Source organism: Labeo rohita, chromosome 14, assembly GCF_022985175.1.
Source record: "Labeo rohita strain BAU-BD-2019 chromosome 14, IGBB_LRoh.1.0, whole genome shotgun sequence".
NCBI lineage: Eukaryota > Metazoa > Chordata > Actinopteri > Cypriniformes > Cyprinidae > Labeo > Labeo rohita.
Window position 1 is genome coordinate 14,647,483 of NC_066882.1, and position 24,223 is coordinate 14,671,705.

Here is a 24,223-nt window from a genome sequence, read left to right on the forward strand (position 1 = left end):
CTCCACCTAAACATGTACCTTATTCTGTGTCTGTGCGAAAAAAAGGCTGTAGATGCCTTAATGAGTATCTAACTGAAGAAAAAAAAAAAACTGAAATGGAGCCTCATAAGTGATCGATGTGGAAGGCTAGGAAGCAACTACATACTCCTCACCTGAAGTGCAGAGAATACTGAACACAATTGATTTTTAACATAGTTTGGTATGAGTATGTCGTTATGCTAATTAAAGGTCTATTGAGACTGAATTATGTGACCCTGGTCCACAAAACCAGTCATTAGGGTCAGTTTTTTTTTTTTTTTTATTGAGATTTATACTGAGGGCTGAGGGCTGAATAAAAAAGCTTTCCACTGATGTATGGTTTGTTAGGATAGGACAATATTTGCCAAGATACAACTTTTTGAAAATTTGAGGGTGCAAATAAATAAATAAATAAATAAATAAAAAAAAAATACTGAGAAAATCGCCTTAAAAGTTGTCCGAATAAAGTTCTTAGAAATGCATATTACTAATCAAAAATTAGGTTTTGATATATTTATAGTAAGAAGTTTACAAAATATATTCATGGAACATAATCTTTACTTAATATCCTAATGATTTTTGGCATAAAACAAAAATGTATCATTTTGATCCGTACAATATATTTTTGGCTATTTCTGCAAATATACCCATCCTACTTAAGACTAGTTTTGTGGTTCAGGGTCACATATAAGTTTATCCACAGCAGGATATAACTGTACAAACTGTATTTTCTAACCCCTTATCCTAACCCTACCCTCACACAAAACTTTCTGCTATTTTAGATTTTCAAGAAAAAAAAAAAAAAAAAAAAAAAAAACATCACTTTGAATGATTTATAAGCTGTTTTCCTCATGGGGACCAAAATATGTCGCCACAAGGACAAGGTTTTTGAATATTGCTATCTTTGTGGACACATTTTGTCCCTATAATGTAGGTTATACTGTACCTGAACTACAAACACACAAACAACCACAGACTAGAATGAACAAGTCTCTAATGTCAGGGTTAAACAACCTATTTTAAAACTTATATTTGAAAACTGTGCTATAATAACAAAATTAGCAATAGCATTTACATTTTGTAAAAGAAACTCCAAACACAATAAAATAAAACCAGTTTAACCTAATTTAATCATTGAAGACTGACAGTGAAAAATATCTTCAGTAATTATATGAGATTAACTCTATTAAGTGCTGGAGAAAGTTGCTGTATTATTCAATTAAAGCACGTTTGTATCAGGTTAATTTCCCAAGTTTTTTTTTTTTTTTTTGTACATGAAAGAAATAAATAAGCACTATTGTGAACTACACCTATAATATTTGTTTATATCGTAACTGTGTGCATTGATATAATTAGTAGACTTTCAAAAGCATTCAGGTTTATGTCTATACATTAAACTCAGATTTAAAAAAAAATACGAATACTCATTCTAATTCTATGGAAATCCATTTTTTCTATTCACAATCTTATTCGCAACCAACATTTGTAATAAATACACATGCTGGGTATGAATGGTCTTTTATTCTTCACTTTATTCATCTCTCTCATACATACGCTTGCCCTTTAAAATGCCAGCTTTTTTATTTCAGTCATGAGACAACCACATTAATCACTAAATGCAGCCAATGGCCTCGGGTGGACTCGAAACACAAATCAGTACGATTCAGATTGATGATAAATGTTCCCTGAACTCCCCTCCACTATCAGATCAGTGATTTGCTATCCCACAGTCACCCCACAGATCCTGTGATCTCCCAAAGCGGGATGCCTTCCCTCTCAGCCTCCACTTGGCCAGTCCCTCCTCCTCCTTTCAACAATCATGTGCCTGGGATGCCTGACCCATCTTGCGCCTGACAGAGGGGAGGCCAGAAAATAAATAAGGGAGTGCATGCATGCCTTGTACCATACTGCCAATGGTCCACCTCTCACATGCTTTGCATTTTTCTCATCGGCAGTTAATTTTTACTGTGCCCTCCTAGTGCAGTTTTACGAGATACGTAAAGATAAGAAAACTGTTTGTATTCCTTGATTCATTCTATTCAGTAAAGGAACAAAGAAGACAAGGAGTTTTCCACTGAGCTATTTTTGCTGCCAATTCTCGTCGTATGTTATGGCTTTACACTGTTAAATAGTCATGCTTATATTAGATTCAACCCAAACTTCATTAACTACTCATCCTCAAGTGGAACTAATCAAGTTTTATTGAGGCCTGGGGAATGCATTCCATTTCTCAACCAAAACAGAAACTGAGTGCTGCAATGAGACCGCAGAAATGATCCTAAAACCCCTGCAAACGTTATTTAAAGGAGATAAGCAGTGGTACCATGTAAAAAATATAACTGCACTAAAGCACAACAGCTGGCTTTGTTTGGACATATGCTCATGGGTGCTCTAAGAGCAAGCGATGGCCTCTCTGGAAAAATAGGAATGTAGTGGTTGGTAGCTGGTTGTCAGAGCTACATCTCCCAGAAGGGCAGACGAACGGTATCACCATTCAGAATCCACAGATGTGCCATCAATTACTTTTGTTTGCTATTTCTTTCTCTCTGTCTTTCATAGTAGACACACAAGCACATGACCTCACGTATATCCTGGCCTGCAGAAAGTAAACCTTTTTTTGTTGAGTTCAGCAGAAAAACCACAATATCCTTGTGGGCCCCTGACACAAGCTATTGAAAATCAGAGACAGAACGTGAGAGAGAGAGAAAACTAGGTCATAATAAGCTTCACACTTTTTTTCTAGGTTGCATGTACATTTAGATTTTTGAGTCAAGTGACTTTTTTTTAATTGCAGTAAATATAAAATCTTAAAATCTTGTAGTAATGGATATTATTAAATGATGTTTAATTTAACTATTCTGGTTCCATTAAAAATCCTTTTAGTTCTTCTAGAAAATAAAAGAAATGCAAGAGAAATGCCATTCTATTTATTTATGAATTTTAAAACAATTCTTGCAAAAAGTGTGTTTACTTTTAGTGACTTAAGTAGTACCTAAGTAAATATAGTGCTTTTGTAAGGCTCCACTGAGTTACAGTCATCTGTATGTGCATGATTCACTGAAACAATCAGAAAACTCATTTGAAATTGTTCATTCAATCTACGTTAGTCGCACTGTGTTATTGATTCACTAAAAAGAACCAGCTCATAAGAATCATTTGTTCAAACCCAGTCTACACTGGTCACGTTTTAAGTTTTTTGTTTACTAAAAGAACCTGCTTAAAAAGACTCATTCTTTCAGGACATAACATCTAACATCTAGCCTACTCACGTCTCCGTAAAGAAACTCCATTCTCCACTCCTACATTATGGCAGATTCATACGCCGTATGGTCTCACATGTTTTGAGGTTTTTCAATTATTTTCTATTCTATCAGTATTTTGTCATACTTTTTGTCATGCAGACAAGCGCAACCAGGTTTGATGATGCACTATTATATGGAAATTATGCGGAGAGCTAAATGGATTTAACAGTTACTTCTGACAACCTCTGGTTTGTTGTATAGAGGAGAGTGGGGTAAGCTGAGCCAGTGGGTAAGTTGACCCACCTCCTGTATCTTGGCAACTGTACTGTGACCATGTATTTTGGAATCACACATCATTTCTGCCAGACTGTGAAAAGGAGAAACACATGGGAGGTGTGGAAGGCACCCGTTTACACTAAAAACTGTTTCTGGCTTGTCAAAGTAAAATTTTTGCATAACAGATGTAATGGCTGTTACATCAAAACAAATTTATCCAGGTCTAAAAATATTTATGATGTGTGATTTATCAACATATAAAACCATGCAAATCATTTAGCTAAATATTAGCTTGAACTGGTAAGCTAGCTATTTTTCTTTTCCCCCAAAATGCCAACTATGGGGCAAAGTGAGCCAAGCTGTGGGGTAAGTTGAGCCACCATAAGGCACTGAAGTTAAGCTAAATCTCTTAAGTATAAACTGGTATTTTATTGTGATATTACACAAATGGTTTAGTTTATCATATATAGATAGATAGATAGATAGATAGATAGATATTATTTGTAGTTTATTTGATAGGGACAGTGTACAAGTGCACTAAATCCTTCTCTGAGAACGAGAAGATGCTTTTCATCACATTATAATCAAATATGTCTTTCCACCTGTAGTCTCTAATGGCCAGTTCGACATTGCAGAAAAGGTACCAAAAATCTAAAATTTTTATTAGTGTCAGTTAAATTTCTTCATTCTAATTCAGTTTTTATGTCATTTTACTAAACAAACTCTCTATTTAGTCTCTATTTAGTTTTTGGGATGGTTAAAACTTTGGTGTTTAACACATTGTTTCAGAAATGCAAACAGCTAAAGATTAAAAAATAATCTTCATTTGATTGTTTTTTTTTTTTTAAGTTAGCTTTAAGAAACGAAATATGACTGTGACTGAAATATGACTGAAATATGGGTTTGAATCAGATTCAGGCAGATAGTGCATCTTACCCCCTGACTTGGGTCAACTTACCCCTAACCTGGTGCAAATTAAGCCACAGGAACACTTTTTTTTTTTTTTAAGAAGCCATGTTTTTAGAACCCGCATAGATACATTCAGACAATTTAAAATAATAGGAAACATCTTGAAATTACTTTCATTGTACTTCTGCCACTTTTTTACTTTTAATGGCTCATCTAACCCCACTTTCCCCAATGTGGAAGGAAGCAAATTTTATTTAGCATTTGCTGGGCAGGCTGCATTTGGACGGAAGAAAACCGTGTTGAGTTATTGTAATGTTACAACTTTTATGCCGTCCACATCTATGTTCGAGCAGTGCATAGGCTACTATTTGTAAAAAAATAATACTTCATCTGAGTTGTACACATTATTGGGTAAATATATCACAGAAGGAACTACTAAATAGTTAAAAGGGTCTTTTTTTCAATTTATTATCTGTCCTGAGCCAGAACAGCCACTGGTCATCATAATAAAACTGCGCCTGACACCCCTGTGTATAGATGAGCTTGTTTTGGTTTATAGACATCATAAAGTTTAAGCTTTTTCACCCCGTTTAGTTATCACCAATAACTCAGCCTTGAGCGTAGTGTCATCACCCTCTTAATTACTAACAGACCTCTTTAAAAACATTCACCAGCTATTCTTTCTTTTATTGTGACAAAAACACAAATACTCAGCTTTGTTTCATTACAGCAGTCACAGCAGCCACATCAGCAAAAGCAAAGAGCAGAGAAACGCATACAGAAAGGAATGTAGAACAAAAAGCGAGCGCTGGAACAGGAATCTAATGAAAGTGTGGCTTTTATTATTCAACAATAAACACTGTAGAAATCAGCGGTGCATCTCTGGATTTGGGTTTTCATAATCCAATGTTAATTCATGTTCCAAAAAACTTAAAAGTTTCTTAAGGAACACTTTTTTTGCACACTTGAGACTATCAACACACAACCCAATAATATTTGTTTTAGAATTTATGAACAAAAAAGAAAAATACATTTTAAAAAAATGTAAAAAGTTGGAGAGTTTTTGAAAATGTTGAATAGCTTCCCGTAGATTTTTTAGTAATTAATAATTAAAAACCCAAAGTTAATGTCTTTGATTAGCTAAAAAAAAAGCTCCATTCTTATCGAAACATACAATTTCAGTTAATTTTGTTCCATGATCAAAAGTAATGACTGACTTGTATCCTCCATGTGGTTTGCAACCCGGTTGTAGCCAGGCGCTATTGCATTGACAAGGTAATCGGCCAATCACAGATGCACTGCCTCCACTCACATGATATTTTGCATATATATTGCCATTATCCCCCATCACATTCATGCCACACTTCGGTACCTCAATGAGAACACAATGAGCTCAAAGGAGACAAAAGAGATGCTGCCTCCCTCCCTTGGCTGTCAGACGGTGTTACTTTAGAAAAATTAGTGCTCTGTATTACTTCTGCAACGTCAATTATTTTCTCATTTGCTCTTCGGATAAAACACACCTGGTAGAAATGAATGTTTATAGGAATGAATCCAGTGATGAGTGGGAAGCTCAGGGGGGGAAAAAAGAGTGAAAGAGTTCATTGTTCTCCATCAGATGGAGGAGAGCTTGGGTTTGTTTAGAGTAGAGTGGAATGGTCCGCTCATGATTTAAGAAAAAGGGGGTGGGGAATAACGGGAGACGAGATACAGCTTCCAGACAATGTTCATCTTCAAACACTTCCTATGAAAATATGCATCAGTACCCCACTATGCATCCAGATGTGAGCGAGAAAGAAAAACGCCGGCTATGTAAACCACTGGAGAGAGTGAGAGGGACAGAAAAAATGCTGAGATGTTGTCTGAAGACATTTGGGTTTGCAGTTTCCAGCTGAGAGTTCAGACAGCAGATTCTCTGGGTGTTCTTTATATGTGTTCAGAGAGAACTTGCTATGGATGCCCTGAGACTGCAATGGAGGAGAGTGGAGAGTTGTAATTATGCCTCCCCCTAAACAGCTTGTAGGCTGCAAGCCAGAATGCCTTCTGTGAACTGCAATTGTGTGTGTGTGTGTGTGAGAAAGTGTGTATACCAGTGGGTCCGCCAGCTGGACAGATGATTCAAGGGCCTTTAATATCCTGTGGAGACCCTGTTAACACATAAGCACGTGTGCTCACATTCAGACACAGACATATGTGTATGTACTCCAATAACTGCAACCGATGCAAATCCTGTTACAAAAAAATCTCACTTTTTTTAATGATAAATTGACTGCAGGGAATATTGAGACATTTGAGATAAACTAAGGAGCTCAAAGGAATATTTTAAGTATAATACAACTTCAATTAATTTCTATGTGTCTCCTTTTTTTTAATTTTTAAGAAAAAGTCTGGGTTACAGTGAGGAACTATAAATGAAAGCGAATGTTGCTAATCTGTAAGTGGTAAACGCTCACTGTTTCAATATTATAGCCACATGGTGTTAACAATATGCATGTTAAAATTATTTTATATTAATTTTTACAACTTGTTGCCAACGAGGATGTAAAAATGATGAAAATACCTTTAATAGAAGAATTAGTGAAAGTGCTTTTGTAAAGCTGTAAGCGTCACATTTATGTTTTTATATTCTTTAAAAACTGTCCCAGCTACTTCCATTAAAGAAAACATTCATTTTTGTGGTAATCAACATTATGCTACAAATGCTGTTAATCTGAACTCTAAATATTCTTTAAAGTGATAGTTCACCCAAAAATTTCAATTCTGTCATCATTTACTCGCCCTCATGTTGTTCCAAATATGTATGACTTTTGTTCCTCAGTAGAACACAAATGAATATATTCTGATGAATGTTGGTAACCAAGCAGTTTTGGTTGCCATTGACTTCTATCCCTTTATAGAACAAAATGCCACATACAAAGTCACAATTAATCTAATACTTGAATAGAGACAGATGCAACGCAAACAAGTGATGAACTTTAAAATAACACCTCCGAGACCGCATTGATCCAGATTGTTGTGCATTTGTTGGCCTGTTTGTGTGAGCCTGTGGGTGTGTATATACATATATATTCATAGACCTACTTTGTTAGGCACAGAAATCTGGAACTGTGCAGCCCTCTCTCAGTTTTCCACCATATGGCAAGCATGGGACTTGGTGCATTGCAAGGGCCACAGGAGACAAGAAGAGGGAGACAGAGAGAGATTGGTAGAGTTTACTTTGTGCAGTGTGTGTGTCTATGTGTGATTGTGTGTCTGAGTGAGTGATTGAGTGAGCTGGAGACAAGGAGGGCGTTCTGGAATTGATTTATCACCGTTTGGAACGGGAGGGGTGTGTGTGCGTGAATGTGTGAAGGGATTGGGCTTTTCTGAACTTGCGGAGTGCCAGACTGACAGGATACTTACTATGCTGTACCCTAGAGAAAGAGAGAGAGGCAGAAAGAGATAAAATGAAAAACAAGCTTTTAGATATTCACACAATTGAAATGATGCAACTCCATTCAGATCATTATTCCTGCATTATACATCAGTGCTATACTAAATCTTACTAACCTAGATTTCAAACCTGTATAACTTTATTCTCTGGAACACAAAAGTAGTTTTTTTTTTTTTAAATCTAAAAGAGATCCAAACAACATTGGTCCTATTTCCTTTCAGTGGATAAAAAACTCAACTTTTTCAAATCTACTTTTGTGTTCCATAGAAGAAAGGCTTGGAATGACATTAAAAAGTGTGGAAATTATAACAGAATGTTTATTTTCGGACAAACTGTCCCTTTACCGTTGACTAACTTTTAAAACACAATATTGCCATTTATTGTTACCGAGTTACTGCTGCAACATGGACCAACACAAAAACACAAACTAGTGGTGTGTAGTTCCTGAGTGATTCATTGTATTTGAATAAATCAGCTGAATGAATGACTCAATGACTAACTCAAAGACATTCACTTGTTTCACTTCAGAATAAATGAGCTTTTTATGAATTGGTTAATTCAATGATTCAGTGACTCATTCATAAAGACAGCCACTGTTTACTTCCTGAATTAATTAGCATTTTTGAACAAATCAGTTGAGTGAATGATTCAGTAACTCACTCATAACAACAGCTACTTATTTAGTTTCTGAACCAAATGGTGTTTTTGAAAGAATAGATTAAATGAATGATTCAGTGACTTCAAAATACTGCAAAATCTGAAATATCACTCATGTCCATAGCACAAACAATGTGAGACAATTTCCATGCCAGACATTCAATAATAGTACCACCATGAACACAATTGAATGTTTCTCAAAAAGGAGTCCAAACAACATTGGGCCTATTTCCTTTCATTGCATGAAAAATATATATTTCAAATCTTTCTTCGTGTTCCATAGACGAAAGTCATAAAGGTTTGGAAGCACATGAAAGTAAATTATGACAAAATGTTTTTTTTTTTTTGGACAAATGTTCCTTAAACATTGAGTAACTTACATTTTAAACACAATACTGGCACTAGTGGTGTTTAGTTTCTGAATGATTCATTGTATTTGAACAAATCAAATGAAAGAATGACTACTTTTTTTCGCTTCAGAATAATTCAGCTTTTTATGAATTGGTTGAATGAATGATTCAGTACCTTATTCATAAAAAACACTCATTGTTTTTTTCCTGAATTAATTAACATTTTTGAGTGAATTGGTTGAATGAATGATTCAGTGACTCACTCATAAAGACAGCTACTTGTTTCGTTTCTGAATCAAATATCATTTTTTTAAAGAATCGATTGAATGAATGATTCAGTGACTTCAGTGAAAAATAGTTGCTGCAAAATTTGAAATATGATTCATGTCCATAGCACAAACAATGCGGGACAAGTTCAATAATAGTACCATTATGATAAATGATGACAAAATGTTTATTTTTGGACAAACTGTCCCTTTAATGTTGAGTCATTTTAAATACAATATTGGCATTTGTGATTACTTAAAGTTACTGCTGCAATATGGACGAACACGTACTAGTGGTGTTTAGCTCCTGAATGATTCATTGAATTTGAACAAATCTGCTGAAAGAATAATTCAGTGACTAACTCAAAGACATTCATTTGTTTAACTTCAGAATAAATCAGCATTTTTAACAGTCATTGTTTTGTTTCTGAATTAATTAGCATTTTTGAATGAATCAGTTGAAATAATGATTCAGTGACTCATGTATTAAGACAGCTTGTTTCTGAATCAAATTGTATTTTTTAAAGAATCAGTTGAATGAACAATTCAGTGACTTGAAATATGATTTATGTCCATAGCACAAACAATGTTTGTTCAATAATATACCACCATTAATTACTAAAAAGTCCACTGATGCACACTTGAAGCTGCATGCCTTGGTCCGAGTTTGCACCACATAGTTTTACGAAAGTGGATTCTATCTTAGCCCACACTACTGTAATCTTCCATCTCTTCATCCTCAAGGGAGGTTACAAAGAGCTTCCCACTGCTCCCTCTCACATCATTACTGCGCTTTGAAAATAGAGAATCTAGAAAAAGCGTTTAATTCCAGACAAACTGATACATCATTGCACTTCTGTAGGCCACAAGGGCTCCATTGATCGGCTTGTTTTCAAGGCAGGAAAGAAAAAGTGAAAACTGAGCCACGCTGTTTTTTTCCCTCTCGTTCCTTTTTCAGAATTCCTTTCATCTCCTTTAATCAACACTCTCTGATTTTGCTGAGCAATAACTGGAAATATTCATATTCTATTTTCTGTTATATCCCATTTATCATGCTTCATGTGCAATAGCTCTAAGTACTTCGAATGCTTTTTTTGAATGCAATTTTGTACATTTTCATAGCTTTTCCAATAAAGCTTGCCTCTGAGATAGAGAGCTAGAGACAAAGAACATTAAGCTACACTATTTTTGGTTTCGCACTGTTTTCTTTGTATGTCGCTCAACTTCGGCAATACAAATCCACAATTATTAGGCGCATTAAAAGTGAAACAGATACGAAAAGAGAGATTACACATTCTCCCAACAAAATGTCATCTTCTCATATTTATGTAGAGGAGCTTTTGTCCTTGTAATTCCACTACAACAAGTCAATCTCCAAGAATTCATGCTGCTAAAATGATACACTCATTAATTATTGAAAACTATGAAAACTATTTGAGTAACATGACTAATGACGAGGGAAGAAATATATTGATTTTCAAAGATGATGTTTCAGCAATGAGACTGCTAATTACAATCACCCATCTGACAAACAAAAGATGTGCAACTCTCTAACTTGGTATTTCAAAAACGCACAAGCTCATTAGTGATGAAGAAACGACTTCTAGTAGCTGTTGTCGTTCACATTAAACTGTACTCTCGTTTTCTCCCTTACACACACTGAGGAGAACAACAAAGGATAACAAGATCTTTCTAAATCCTTCATGTTAATGACTAGAAGTTTGCCCTGACAAAAAGCTAGCTTGACAAAAGAAGTAGATGAACAATCTCATGTCAGAGCTGTGGTGTGTGTGTGCACGATAAAGTGATTCAGCAGCTTTTGTTCCACACTCTTTCAGCCTGCTGTCCCCTTACTTTCAGGGTGTCTGATTGGCGGCTGAGTGAGAAGTCAAAGGTCATGTGAAGTCTGACAAAGGGCCCAGGCCAATACAAAAGTTACTAAGTGTGTCAGATTGGGAGGGGGTCCTGAAGGAGACCTCCTGCTCGGTCCCCTAACAAAGAACCATCAGCATGTGAACAGCCACGAGTGTCAGCACTCCAATCCGCCGCTCCATCCCCCCTCAGAGGGGCCTCTCTCATGGCATGCCCTCTGTCGCTGCGGGGGGAGCTCGCTGGATAAGCGTTAAATCACTGGCTGGCATAAGGGGCCGTGTGTGATTTGGGGTTGGGGGTTTTGCTAAATGCGACGGCCGCTTTTTAACAAAGAACAAACCAAAGTGTGCCTCTTGTTTTCTTTTAAAAAAAGGAACTAGGGAGGGATGGGGAGCACAACACAAAATGTACAAGAGCACAGAGAATGTGAGTCAGTTAATTTGGCACTCAGATGGAAAGTTAATGGAACACTTCCAGCAAAGTTACAAATAAGGCTACTTATTTGGCCATCTCGCTTTGAAAAAAAAAGGCTTAGAATATGAAAACTATGCGACTACATTCCCTAGGTTGGTCATTTGGCCTTGAGTCACTGTATTGAGAGAGGCTCTGTGCTGACCAGAGACAGAATGAATGAATGCCTCAAAGCCATTTAGCCTCTTAACAAATTTAGCGCTTAAACAATGCCATCCCAGCCCCATCCATCTCGTCATCCATCTTAAACCTGGCGTACAGAATTAACGACCTCGCTTAATGACTGATAGCCAGAACCCACACGGCCCACTTATTAGCGCCACTGTTCACTTCTTAAGCTATTTAAATAAAGAGACTTGGCTTCTTTCTCTATTCTCCTGTGTTTTCCCCCCAGCTTCTTTAGTTACAGTGATGAGTCTCGGGGGTTGTTTGGGTTTGAGTCGACTGTCAACAAAGCCTCGAAAACTACAGAAACTAGAGATCATTAACTGCCTTTCTGGAGCTGTTCTTAATTATCAAACCCACACTCTGATTTAAGTTAATTGCCCATTAGCCAAACAATTAGCTAACTTGCTAACATTGAGTAGCGCTAAAAGGATTGTGAAGATCACAAATTCCACAGCAGGCTAATGTGATATTCAGATTTTCTGACAGGAAAAAAGTGATGTTTTTATTTACTAATGTTTCGTTTTCGGCAAGTATTTAAGCTGCAATAATGAATGAGACGAGGTTCCTAAGATTTTAAAGCTCATTTCCAAACCCGTAAGACCTTCATTCATCTTCAGAACACAAATTAAGATATTTTTGATGAAATCCCTGAGCTTTCTGACCTTGCATAGAGAGCAACGCAACTACCATATTCAAGACCCAGAAAGGTAGAAGGACAAGAATTGATTGTGACGTTATTTTTGTTTCTTTGCGCACAAAAAAAATTCTCATAACTTCATAAAATGATGGTTGAACTGCTCACATGGACTATTTAATGATGTCCCTACTAATTTCTGGCCTTGAAAGTTGCATTGCTTTCTATACAGGGTCAGAAAGCTCTTAGATTTCATAAAAAAATATCTTAATTTGTGTTCTGAAGATGAACAAAGATCTTCCAGGTTTGGAACGACATGATAGAGACAGACAGAATTAAAATTTTTGGGTGAACTATCCCTTTAAGACTGTAATGAGCACTGCAGTGTCCTTAATGTGTCAAAAGTGATTGCAGTTACTACTGCCAGCATCTCTGGTTTGCTTCATCTTTTGTACAGTGGACATTTAGGGAAAAAAAACACATATTCACTATTGTTATGAACTAAAATGTAACTAAAAATAAAACGATTGAATAAATCAGATAGATTTCCACAAACACAAAATGAAAGCTGAAAGCACTTGTACAGCTTTAGAGCTGCTTTGAAAAAATCCTCTAGCAGCAGAAGGATCTATATGGTATTCAATGACACATATTTTCCTGGATTTTCAAGCCTTAAAGCAACAGACACTGATTTCCTTCTAAATCCACAGAATGCCTGGACAGATAGATGGAATAATGCGTGAATGTTATGAATGGACGGACAGACATCGAAAAAGCGCTGAGGTCGGCACATATGCGCTCTTAAGCTGACCCGCAGCCAAAAAGTGTTTGGATTAGACGGAATGGGGAGACGATCACTTCCTCTGGCTATAAAATTATCCTCTTTACCCTCCATTGGAACCAGAAAGATAAACACTCTCCGTGTTTTTATAGGTGTGTGCGTGTGTGTCTGGAGTTTTAATTGAACCCATTAGAAGGAGAGATAGAGTTACTTTGCTTAACTCAGAGGGGGTTCTGTCCCTCTCTAGCTTTTACCATAAAGAACTTTTATGCAGGAAACGGTCACAGGCTATAAAGCGGGAATTTCTGTTTTTATAATGCGCGAGGCGTTATTTAAGAACAAGTCTGTTTATTTCTTACTTTGGTAATGTATATATTTCTCATTCATATCTGAACATAGTTTTCTAAAGACACATCCAGTGCACATGGAACAATATTTTCTTTCTCTTGTAAATCACATTTAAACCCGCAGCGCTGAAGACATTCATTTGATACAAAGTGTAATCTAGGGGTGCAGATCTGCAGGCGAGAGTCTTAAAGTGCTAAAAAATCCAAAAATAACATAAAGGGAGTTTGAGGAAGAAATCGGAGAGTACGAGAAAGAGAGTCAGAATGTAGCGGGGAGAGAAAGTGGCTCTGTTTCTTTGTGTAAGGTGATCCTTCGCTCATAAGAGTTTCCACGGAAATCAGGCTGACATTGTGAACACGTGGCACGCTGCCGTCCCAGGCTCCCGGAAAAAGACCCCCACACATCTGCCAAGCCAAGCAGACTGAGCGAAGCCGCAACAGAGGGAAGGAGGGAGGATTTAAATCTATTGCATACTGAATGAACCCCCTTCTGAAATATGTCACCTTTGAGCCCCCACATGCGCCGAAGTCACCGATGCCCCCAGAAGTGTGCGTGTCTTTGTGCGCTCCCAGAAAAGAAGTGTGTCGAGAAGAACGAACAATAGGTTGTTTCTCCCCCCATCTCCGGCACTGTCATGTTTTGTGAAGTCGTTCTCAGAAAAAGCTTTTGAACTAAAAAGACAAGCTATTCCTCCACGTTGAACACAAACACGGAGCGAGGAGGTTCCATTTGTCAATATGCAGCTCTGATCAGCCGAAAAACAGAGTGAATTGTTTCTCCTTGAAATCAGATAAGCAGTTCAAGCTAACCGAGCTATGATGATCAAAAACAGAAGAGCGGTGTTGGTGTGTCGTGAACTCTAAAATAAAAACAGAAAAGCGTTTTCCGAACGTGACATCAGATAGGCGCAGGTTAGCGGCATGCGGACTGAAGCAAGGTATCGTTCAGCTACAAAAACAAGTGATCAGGTGACAAAGTAACAGCTGCTAGACGGACGGGAATCGGCCTATTCTTGCGCAGATACACTCTTGCTCTGTCTTTTTAGGACAAAAATCAGAGAACAGAACATTCATGTTTTTGTGGCTTGTGAATGTGAGCTGAGTTAGACTAAATATCAAACAGCTGCTTCTCTAAATGTTGGATCACTGTGTTGCTTGGTCAAGTGCCAATGCGGGACCAGTTCTTTTTTTGATTACTCTAATTCTGAGATATTAAAGTTAGTTCATCCAAAACTGAACATTCTGTCATCATTTACTCACCCTCATGATGTTCCAAACCTATGTGACCCTGGACCACAAAACCAGTCTTAAGTAGCATGGGTTTATTTGTAGCAATAGCCAAAAATACATTGTATGGGTCAATGATTGCTTTTTATTTTATACCAAAAATCATTAGGGTATTAAGTAAAGATCATGTTCCACGAAGATATTTTGTTAATTTCCTACCGTAAATATATCAAAACTTAATTTTTGATTAGTAATATGCATAGCTAAGAACTTTATTTGGACAACTTTAAAGGCCATTTTCTAAATTTTTTTGCACCCTCAGATTCCAGATATTCATAAAGTTGTATCTCGGCCAAATATCGTCCTATCCTAACAGATCATACATCAATGGAATTTCAAATGATGTATAAATCTCAGTTTCAAAAAATTGACCCTTATGGGTTTGCGGTCCAGGGTCACATGAGTTTCCTCCTCCTGTGGAACACAAAAGAAGATATTTTGCATTATTATTGGTACGCTGCCAACTTGGTATGTTTAGTACACATTGCAGACAAAACGCAATCAGAATGAGAGAAAAGAAACTTTTCTGAACATACTTCACTCTTTAAAAAGTCATACTTTACACATATAGAGCATTATCTGATGTTTGGTGTCAAGCTTAGTAATTATACGGGTAGATTATTGCTGACATATCTCTGATGAGCTGATAAACCCACCCAATCAGGATTCCCTGACTACGAGATGCTGAAAGCACACTTTTCTAGACTAATTCCCAGAAATTGTGCATTTCACAATGCAGAAAGAAGAGCAAGATATTTCAAACTCTTTGGAATGCCTTAAGTTGCAAACAAAACATTTGAGTAAATTAAAAGGGAATTTCATCCAAACCCTTGAAATAGTATTAGCAAAGAAGCATTTCATAAAGGAATAGTTTACCCGAAAATGAAAAATGACTTCCTTTCTTCTGTGGAACATGAAAATGCTGTAGTGTTTTTGTCCACAGAATAAAAATCAGCATGGTTCAGTGTTGTTTTAAACCCCACTGACTTTCACTGCATGGAGAAACACAGTTGAACCATTCTTTAAAAAGTCAGAGAGGATGATCATTCTTTTTGTTTTTGTTTTTTTCCGAATTGGAACCTTTTTAGAGTGAACATGGAGATTGTGGGAGGGCAGATTTCTCTCCATGACTCATGTGGAAGAAATAAATCTTGCTCCAGTGTAAACAGAAAGTGCATGATCGAGATCTGTAAACTATTTCTAAACAAACGCACGTGTGCCTACCTAATGTTTCAAGAATGTGTGTCATATTGAGTAAATCTTCAACTCTTCTTTGGACTCAACCCCCAAATGTAGGACACGCGTTAATAAAGGTTTCATGACGGGCGCATGCCGAATGCTTGTGACCTGCCACGAGCCGAGAGAAAAGCAGCGGACAGAGGAAGTAAAATACGGCAGGGACGATTTGCAGAGCAAAGAAAGAACGGTATGAGAAATTAGGAGGAGGGGAGAGGAGCTGCCACACAGGCGGCAGATGCTCGCGTGCCTTTACAAACACCCACGGTGCCCTCTCGACCCGCGGCGCCGGAGCATTCCGCCGTGATTCCCCCCTCCCTCTGCGCTCCACTTCCCCGCCGGTTTCCACGGCCCTTCTGCGAATTGCGACGTCCCACCTGCCATGCTCCATTGTGCGCCTGATCCTTTTTCATTTCAATGACAAAGTTAATTCCCCCCACGCCCCCTCCCTATCCTCCAGCCCGGGGTGACTTTACGACCACAGCTTGAAAATGCATCTCAAATCCTCCTGTCCACAAAAAAAAAAAAAGCCATCTGATGAGAACATATGACGCCGCCAGATTTCAACACCCGCTCGTATTGTAGGCCGTGTATGCTTAATTGGGCTGCTGCTGTAAAACTATTTACTTGATTATTGCTTAAGTACAGTCAACTGTTTGGTCACTTTACGACGTTTTAAAATAAAAACGTGAAGACAAAGGCGCAATCAATAGTTTAAAATATGACTGTGTACTCTGGCTCTCATATGAGAGGGAACAGAAGTGCACAGACAACATATAGGCTATCCCATGCATTTAATTCTAGTGTGTAAATGGCATAAGTGATTACCATCACAAGTTTCTCATGCGCATCTGCCTGGGCACATGCTGCGTCTTTCCCTTATATGGTGGGTGAATAAAACCACCCACTTGTTTAAAACGCACCGACTTGAACTTCTTTGAGCATGAAATGTGATTAGCAAGCTGTAATTACATTACATTTCGAGGAAGGCTTTCACACTAAAAGTTTGCTTGCTGGATAAGAAACAGTAACTTGCATAAGTTAAACACCTAACTTTATTTATAAGTGTGACAAACGCCTACGGTTTAAATTGGAAGAAAGCTGTCGTCTGCGCTTTGGCTCTCTGGGAGCAACCATTAAATGACAAATGCGATATGATGACATATTCTTGACGACATAATGAAAACACTAGCTGGAAATATTACATTTGCCAACAAAAATCAGTGATTGATGGGATGTAGTCAGGGTCACTGCTGTGCAGGTTCGAAGAGCCCAGCTTCAGACTTCAGCTGGCCCGCGACAGATGGACAGCCACAGGTCACAAGACCGAATTTCAAAGCATTCTCACGGTGCATCTCCATCAGCACGCTTTCTGTTTACCAGAACGTATCTAGTATTAAACAATTAGGATTCAACTGAAAAGCTTTCTGAACTTAAACATGTAAGCTGTTTTTATGTGCGCACAATTCCATGCCTAAACTAGGGTATAAAATGCATGACGCGCTAAGGATCAGATGACTTATAGATAAACGTTTAAATTGGTTTATTTAATGATAAACACAGTGATTCCAGACAGCACAAATTCCTGCTGTGCATCGCGAAAATGTGTTTCTCGCAGGACTGCCCGATATAATTACTGGTTTGTGATTTCTGGACGTTCAAACCAGATGGCCGTGAAACTTCCAGAAGCTCATGTTTGCTTTTTGTTTGTGGGTGAACGCGCATAATGATGCTAATGCGGCAGAATCAGAGATGGCGAATCGTAAAGTGGCATTGTGCACCGTGGGGGTGAGTGTGACCTCTGTGAGAAATCACACTGACTGCGGGTTAAGGGAGGTTGGGGGAATCCTTTTCACAGCGCGCGATTCGCCACGCGCGCAGACTCCTCCATCGAGACACAATAGCGCGCTGATGTGCTCTCTGATATCCTCCAGTTACCCTTCGTCCTCAAAACTCTAGCTGTGGTTTAGACTTTAAATAATAAAGTGCGATGTGTACAAAAAAGAATATAGGCTGCAATGCGCTGTATTACAAATAAAGAGCCTTCTTACTCAATATTATAGCTAATATCATATTTTGATATTCATATATTAATTAGTTGTCATACTTAAGAGCACTGTAAAAAGAACATTTTCTGCCTTTTTAAGTAAAGTCAGAAAATGGTGCCAAAGTGGTGCCAAAGTGACCATGTGAAGTAATCGACCACTTTATTTAATTAAAGTTAAATGTCAAAGAAAAGTACACAAACTCTGAAAACGAATGAAGTCGAGTATAGAAACCACAGACATTACAAGTTAAATGGATGGAAACAAATATGTTGTAATGCGGAAAACATTTCTACAGGGCGAAGTAACCCAAAGTGTGCCGGGGTGACACGAGAAACTTTGGTCTTGAATAAATGTGTCTTTTTTCTATTGTTATGGCACACTTCTGAAACTCTGTCGTCCTCATGGCGAGATCTGCTTGCCAGCTCCACCTCAATCACTGCGCTTTCTTTCCTTCATTCTGCCTTTTCTTTTCTTTTCAGGGATGTACAGCCGTGGGGCGAGGAGGGGTGGCTGGAGTTTGGAGAGGGTGGGGGCCACAGGCTGAGGTGGGCTGCAAGGGGCCAGTCAGTGTTCTCAGAGTCACAGACATAGCATACACACACACACACAAGGAGCTGCGCCTCCCACACACCCGCGCAGCAACTCACACACAGTCAGACGAAGAGCAAAGTGGATGTGTGCAGCAGCATTACCGCGTCCTGATGCTTTCTCCGAGGCGCTGAAAACGCACAGAAAAGGGGAAGTGCGGGTTCCTCGACTTTATATGCATTTTTGCTTGAAATCTATGCACAGCATCTGAGGATTTATCATGCTTTAATTAACATCGAACAATCCACCAGCCAGTTTTCTCTCTGCGTGGAATAAGTACTTTGCGCACGGCTTCGAAGATGGGAACAACTAAATACTCCAGCGACAGGAATGTACTGTTTTGCAAGACGCTTCTGAAACTTCTGCTTCTGGCGGCCGTGGCGCACAACGTTTCGGGGAAGACTTTAAAATACAAAGTTTTGGAGGAGCAGAGAGTTGGCACGGTGATCGCCAGACTGAAAGAGGATGTAGCCGGTATCTTATCCAAACTCCCGAGCTCAGTGTCCCCGCGGTTCCGCGCGATGCAGAGAGGCAGCACCCCTCTGCTCTCCGTGCGTGAGGAGGACGGAGAGATCAGCATCGCCACCAAAATCGACCGCGAGAAGCTCTGCGAGAAAAACTTAAACTGCACTATCGAGTTCGACGTGATCACGCTACCCACGGAATACCTCCAGCTGTTTCACATTCAAGTGGAAGTGTTGGACATCAACGACAACGCTCCGCAGTTTTCGCGCGCCATCATCCCCATAGAGATATCAGAGAGCGCGTCTGTGGGCACTCGCTTCCCTTTGGATAGCGCGCTGGACCCGGATGTCGGGGAAAACGCGCTACATACCTACTCGCTCACTCGGAATAACTTTTTCAAAATCGATATCAGGACGCGTACGGATGGCGCAAAGTACGCGGACCTTGTTGTGATGAGGGAACTGGACAGGGAAACACAGTCCAGCTACCAACTACAACTCACAGCGTCAGACTCTGGCGTGCCCCCGAAATCTGGCTCAACTCTGCTCAAAATCAGCATATCTGATTCCAACGATAATAGTCCGGCATTTGACGAGCAGGCTTATGTGGTCAACCTCCTGGAAAATTCACCACTGGGGACGCTACTGGTGGACCTGAACGCCACAGACCCGGATGAAGGCAATAATGGCAAAATAGTGTACTCTTTCAGCAGCCACGTGCCTCCCAAAATCCTAGAGACCTTTAAAATTAACCCAGATAATGGCCACATCACTCTAATTAAGAAAGTTGATTACGAAACTACTTCTTCATACGAAATAGATGTGCAAGCTCAAGACATGGGTCCCAACTCCATTCCAGGCCACTGTAAAATAATCATCAAAGTGGTTGATGTCAACGACAACAAGCCAAAAATCAACATCAACCTTATGACTCAGGGCAAAGAGGAGGTGGCCTACATCTCAGAGGCCTCCCCTGTCGATACCTTCATCGCATTAGTGCGCGTCGATGACAGCGACTCAGGTCTAAACGGTGAGGTAGTGTGCCGTCTCCATGGCCATGGGCATTTTCGCCTGCAGAAAACCTACGAGAACAACTACATGATTCTCACTAACGTGTCTCTGGACCGTGAGAAACGCTCTGAATACAGTCTGACGGTAATTGCAGAAGACCGCGGATCACCAAGTCTATCCACCATCAAACACTTCACTGTGCAGGTGCAAGATGAAAACGACAACCCTCCACGTTTCGAAAAGAGCCGATATGAAATCTTCAAGTCTGAGAACAATTCGCCAGGGGCTTATCTGACGTCAGTGGTGGCCACCGACCCAGATTTGGGCTCTAATGGTCAGGTGACCTACTCAGTTGTGGATAGCCAGGTCCAAGGTAGCCCTATTTCAACTTATGTGACCGTTGACCCATCTAACGGAGCTGTGTATGCTCTCCGAAGCTTTGATCGTGAAGATATCGGCCGGCTTTCGTTCACCGTGCAGGCGCGGGATGGTGCAGGCCCAGCTTCTCTAAGCAGCAACACCACTGTTTTGCTCACTGTACTAGATGAAAATGACAACCCACCTATCATTGTTGCTCCACAACTGATCAACCACACAGCTGAGGTGCCACTATGGCGGCACGCCGAGCCTGGTCATCTGGTGACAATCATCAAGGCGACAGATTGTGATGCAGGGGCCAACAGCGAGCTGACTTGCTCCATCGTCGGCGGTAATGACGAGGGACTCTTTGTCATTGAACCACGCAGATGTGAGTTACGAACCAACGGAAGCGTGGAGGCCTCGGGCCGTGAGGGATTTGATCTCGCAATCCTGGTGCAAGACAGAGGGGCGTCGATTCGTCTCTCAGCGAGGGCCGTTCTGCACATTAGCCTGCGGGACTATCCAGAAAGCTACTCCTTGAACCCTTCAGACATGAACAACCAGTCGACTCTGGACGTGTCTATGATCATCATCATCTCCCTCGGTGCCATCTGTGGCGTGCTCCTCATTGTCATGGTGATGTTCGCAACCAGGTGCTCCAGAGAGCAAAAAGACCCTAGGCATTCTTATAACTGCAGAGTGGCTGAGTCTACCTACCAAAACCATCCTAAAAAACCTGCTCGACAGATCCACAAAGGCGATATCACATTGGTCCCCACTGTTAATGGAACCCTGCCTGTGAGGGCCCATCCTCGATCCCCTTCAGCCTCACCTGCTCCAGAGAGCCGCCAGAGCCACCACAGCCGCCAATCACTCAACAGCCTGGTCACCATCTCCTCCAATCACGTGCCGGAGAACTTCGCTCTAGAACTTGCTCATGCCACACCACCAGTTGAGGTAAAAACAAAGTGTTTTAAATATGAATTCAATGTGAACTGTTCATTCTATTTAATCCCTCCCAAACGTGTTATAATATTCAATATGTTTATTTTATTTCTAGCATGTATATCCATAGATTGTTTCATCATGCATAGTATTCATCCATATCATTTCGTCATTCACCCCTCCCCCCTCCCCTCCCCATCACCACCATGGTTTGTCTGTATTTGTGTTGGCTTGCTGTCTGGTCTGCCATTATTCATTTTTTATTTCCATTTTTTCTTTCTTTATTTGTCCCCGCCCTGTTTCTTTTCTTTTTGGCTATAGCAAGTCTCACAGCTTCTGTCCATACTTCATCAGGGCCAGTACCAACCCAGACCCAGTTTCCGTGGCAACAAATACACCCGGAGCTACAGGTAACCAATCACACTTCAGCCTGTTGCCACCTTTATAGACCATCCTACAGGGGGGTTTAAAGTTCTAGTCCGTGAGAGTCTGGACACCCTGCAGTACTTAAGTAACAGATGCTGACAATACATGACAGCCTCATCATGTTAGCAAGTCAACTGCCCTTTGAATAAAGCCTTTTTTGTTTATTCACAAACTGCTCCCTCGATAAGAGGCTCATTTAATATTTTTCACATCGCCAGTGAATTAAAAAGCAGCAAATATATCTATAGTCTATATATCTATAGTAGCTAAGTCAAAGCTGTTGTTATAACTAATTGTTCTTTGTTTCTAGGTATGCTTTGAATGAAATGGATAAGTTCAGTCTGAAGGACAGTGGACGAGGTGATAGCGAGGCAGGAGACAGCGATTGTGAGATGGGGAGGGAGTCTCCTCTGCTTGGAGAAGGCTTCAGTGAGCTCTTCACACCTGATGGACATCACCGACTGCATCCAAGTAAGCAAGAGAGTGAGATGTTGAGGCCCAGATTTCACAACATTTGGGCATCTTGCCAGTTCTCATTCTCAGAAACATAATTTCTGACAGAAAAAATATGCATATTTGATCTATAATACAATCATTACTACAACAAGAATTGGGTTGTACGCTGGGATGGGCCATTGATTTCTGTAAATCAGCATGTTTAATCATTCATTCTCCGCATGAAAGAGAGTGGGCTAAATGAGGGCCTGTTTTGCAAATGCACCAGATTGGGCATTTATTAACTCTTAGATGTATTATAAATGGCCTTTCAAAATTAATGGCGCTATAATCAGCCCCTAGAACATGAATGAGTAATGCCGAACATGTTCAATGTGCTCGATAAGTTGGCACATCTGATTTGTTTTGCATAGTCTCTAAAAAACAAAGCTGAAGCTGGAGAGATTTTGTTTAGTCATTTGGCTTGATGTATTTGACTAGTTAAGGGTGTGTGCAGTTTTGCATGCTCTGCCAGGAAACACCAATCACTAACTAACCTCTTTTGTTTTCACCATAGCAATGAAGCTGTGCACTGAAGAGTGTCGTGTCCTCGGTCACTCTGACCAGTGCTGGATGCCCCCGTTGCCTTCCCCAGCCTCCTCTGATTACCGCAGCAACCTCTACATCCCCGGTGAAGACCCTCAACAGAAAGCCGCCCCTGAAGCACCACAATCCGGTGAGTCGACACTGAGAAAGAAGAGCTTCTCCACATTCGGCAAGGAGAGCGAGGAGGGCGAGGGCGAGGGCGAGGCAGGTGATGGGGAAGACCTGTGCGGAACGACTTCTCTGCTGTCGGAAATGAACAGCGTGTTCCAAAGGCTCCTCCCCTCCTCGCTGGATAATTACAACGAGACTAATGAAACAGAAAAGGTAACAGCATGTGCTACCGGGGTGGGATCGTTGGAAAGAAGGAAGGGCCACTTACCTGGTAAACCAAGCCCTGCCACTTATCAGCAGAACGTGGCTGTTTGGGCCGCCAATACGCATTTCCAAAATCCCGGACATGGCCACGCCCCTGCTAGTCACATGACAGCCCTGGTGGCTCCGCTCCCCGCCCCTCTGCCAGCTCCTGTGCCAGCATCAGCTTCCTCTTCAAAATGGCTGCCCGCAATGGAGGAGATTCCTGAGAATCACGAGGAAGACGAGTTAGAGTCTGTGCTCGGGCATCTGCACGGCAAGCGCTGCGACAGTCGCAGCGAAATTATGGACGCCAGCGAGCTGGTTGCAGAAATTAACAAACTCCTTCAAGATGTCAGGCAAAGCTAAAGACTAAAGCTTACACTCTTACTCCCGCTCTGTACAATAAAGTAAAACATTTTTATATGAGAGCGCGGAGGAGGAGGAAGATAGGAATTGAAAACAAAAACAGGAATCACAGAGACCTGCAATTGTCGTTAAAGTTGCATTTCTGGATGTAATGTGTTTTGTGAATGCTAATTATCCAAATGATGTTTGTATTTTCTGGTTTTTGGCCACAGTGTACACAATGTGAGTGTATTTATCTTTGTATTTTAAAAATACAATTTGTAGTCTTTATATTTATATATGTGTATATACCTAAGTTAAAAATGTACATAAGGCTATCAGATTTCTATTTTTATATATGCATGTTGGGAAAGTAATCAAAATCAACATGCCTTGGTGTAAATATTCTTATTTATGAAAAAGGTTTTCTTTTCTTTCTCTTTTCAGTGGTATTGTTATATATGAGCATAATATAAGTATGAATATTATTGAGTATGTGTTATTTGGTGGGGTGGGACAGGTACTGAAAGCATGTTTTGGGGTGGGAGTGGTATTTATAACGGTGTATTCTTTGTGTCAACGTCTGTTTTACGTTAAACAAATGACAAAATAAAGAGAAATGCAGATATGTCACACACACACACATCTGGTTTGACTCTTTAAACTTTCACTATTTATATTGACATATTCTTGT

At 39.9% G+C, this 24,223-nt stretch overlaps 1 protein-coding gene across 2 annotated transcripts; it reads left to right on the top strand.

Annotated features, from left to right (window-relative positions):
* Positions 1–18,217: 18,217 nt before the first annotated feature.
* Positions 18,218–23,951, top strand: pcdh18b (protocadherin 18b). 2 transcript variants are annotated; one of them, XM_051128317.1, is made up of 4 exons: positions 18,218–21,375; positions 21,685–21,773; positions 22,100–22,260; positions 22,802–23,951. In XM_051128317.1, exons 1-4 carry the CDS (start codon positions 18,883–18,885, stop codon positions 23,548–23,550), a joined length of 3,492 nt encoding a protein of 1,163 aa, XP_050984274.1. In that variant the 5' UTR covers positions 18,218–18,882; the 3' UTR covers positions 23,551–23,951. The 2 variants fall into 2 exon arrangements, with proteins under 2 accessions (XP_050984274.1, XP_050984275.1); XM_051128318.1 differs by having other exon boundaries at positions 21,718–21,773.
* The last annotated feature ends 272 nt before the right edge of the window (positions 23,952–24,223 follow it).

Bases quoted from the DNA above. Each gene is read 5' to 3' on its own strand.
- pcdh18b (XM_051128317.1), top strand. From the start codon at position 18,883: ATGGGAACAACTAAATACTCCAGCGACAGGAATGTACTGTTTTGCAAG. The intron at 21,774-22,099 runs GTAACCAATCAC...CTTTGTTTCTAG, and splicing joins AAATACACCCGGAGCTACAG to GTATGCTTTGAATGAAATGG. The intron at 22,261-22,801 runs GTAAGCAAGAGA...TTTTCACCATAG, and splicing joins ACATCACCGACTGCATCCAA to CAATGAAGCTGTGCACTGAA.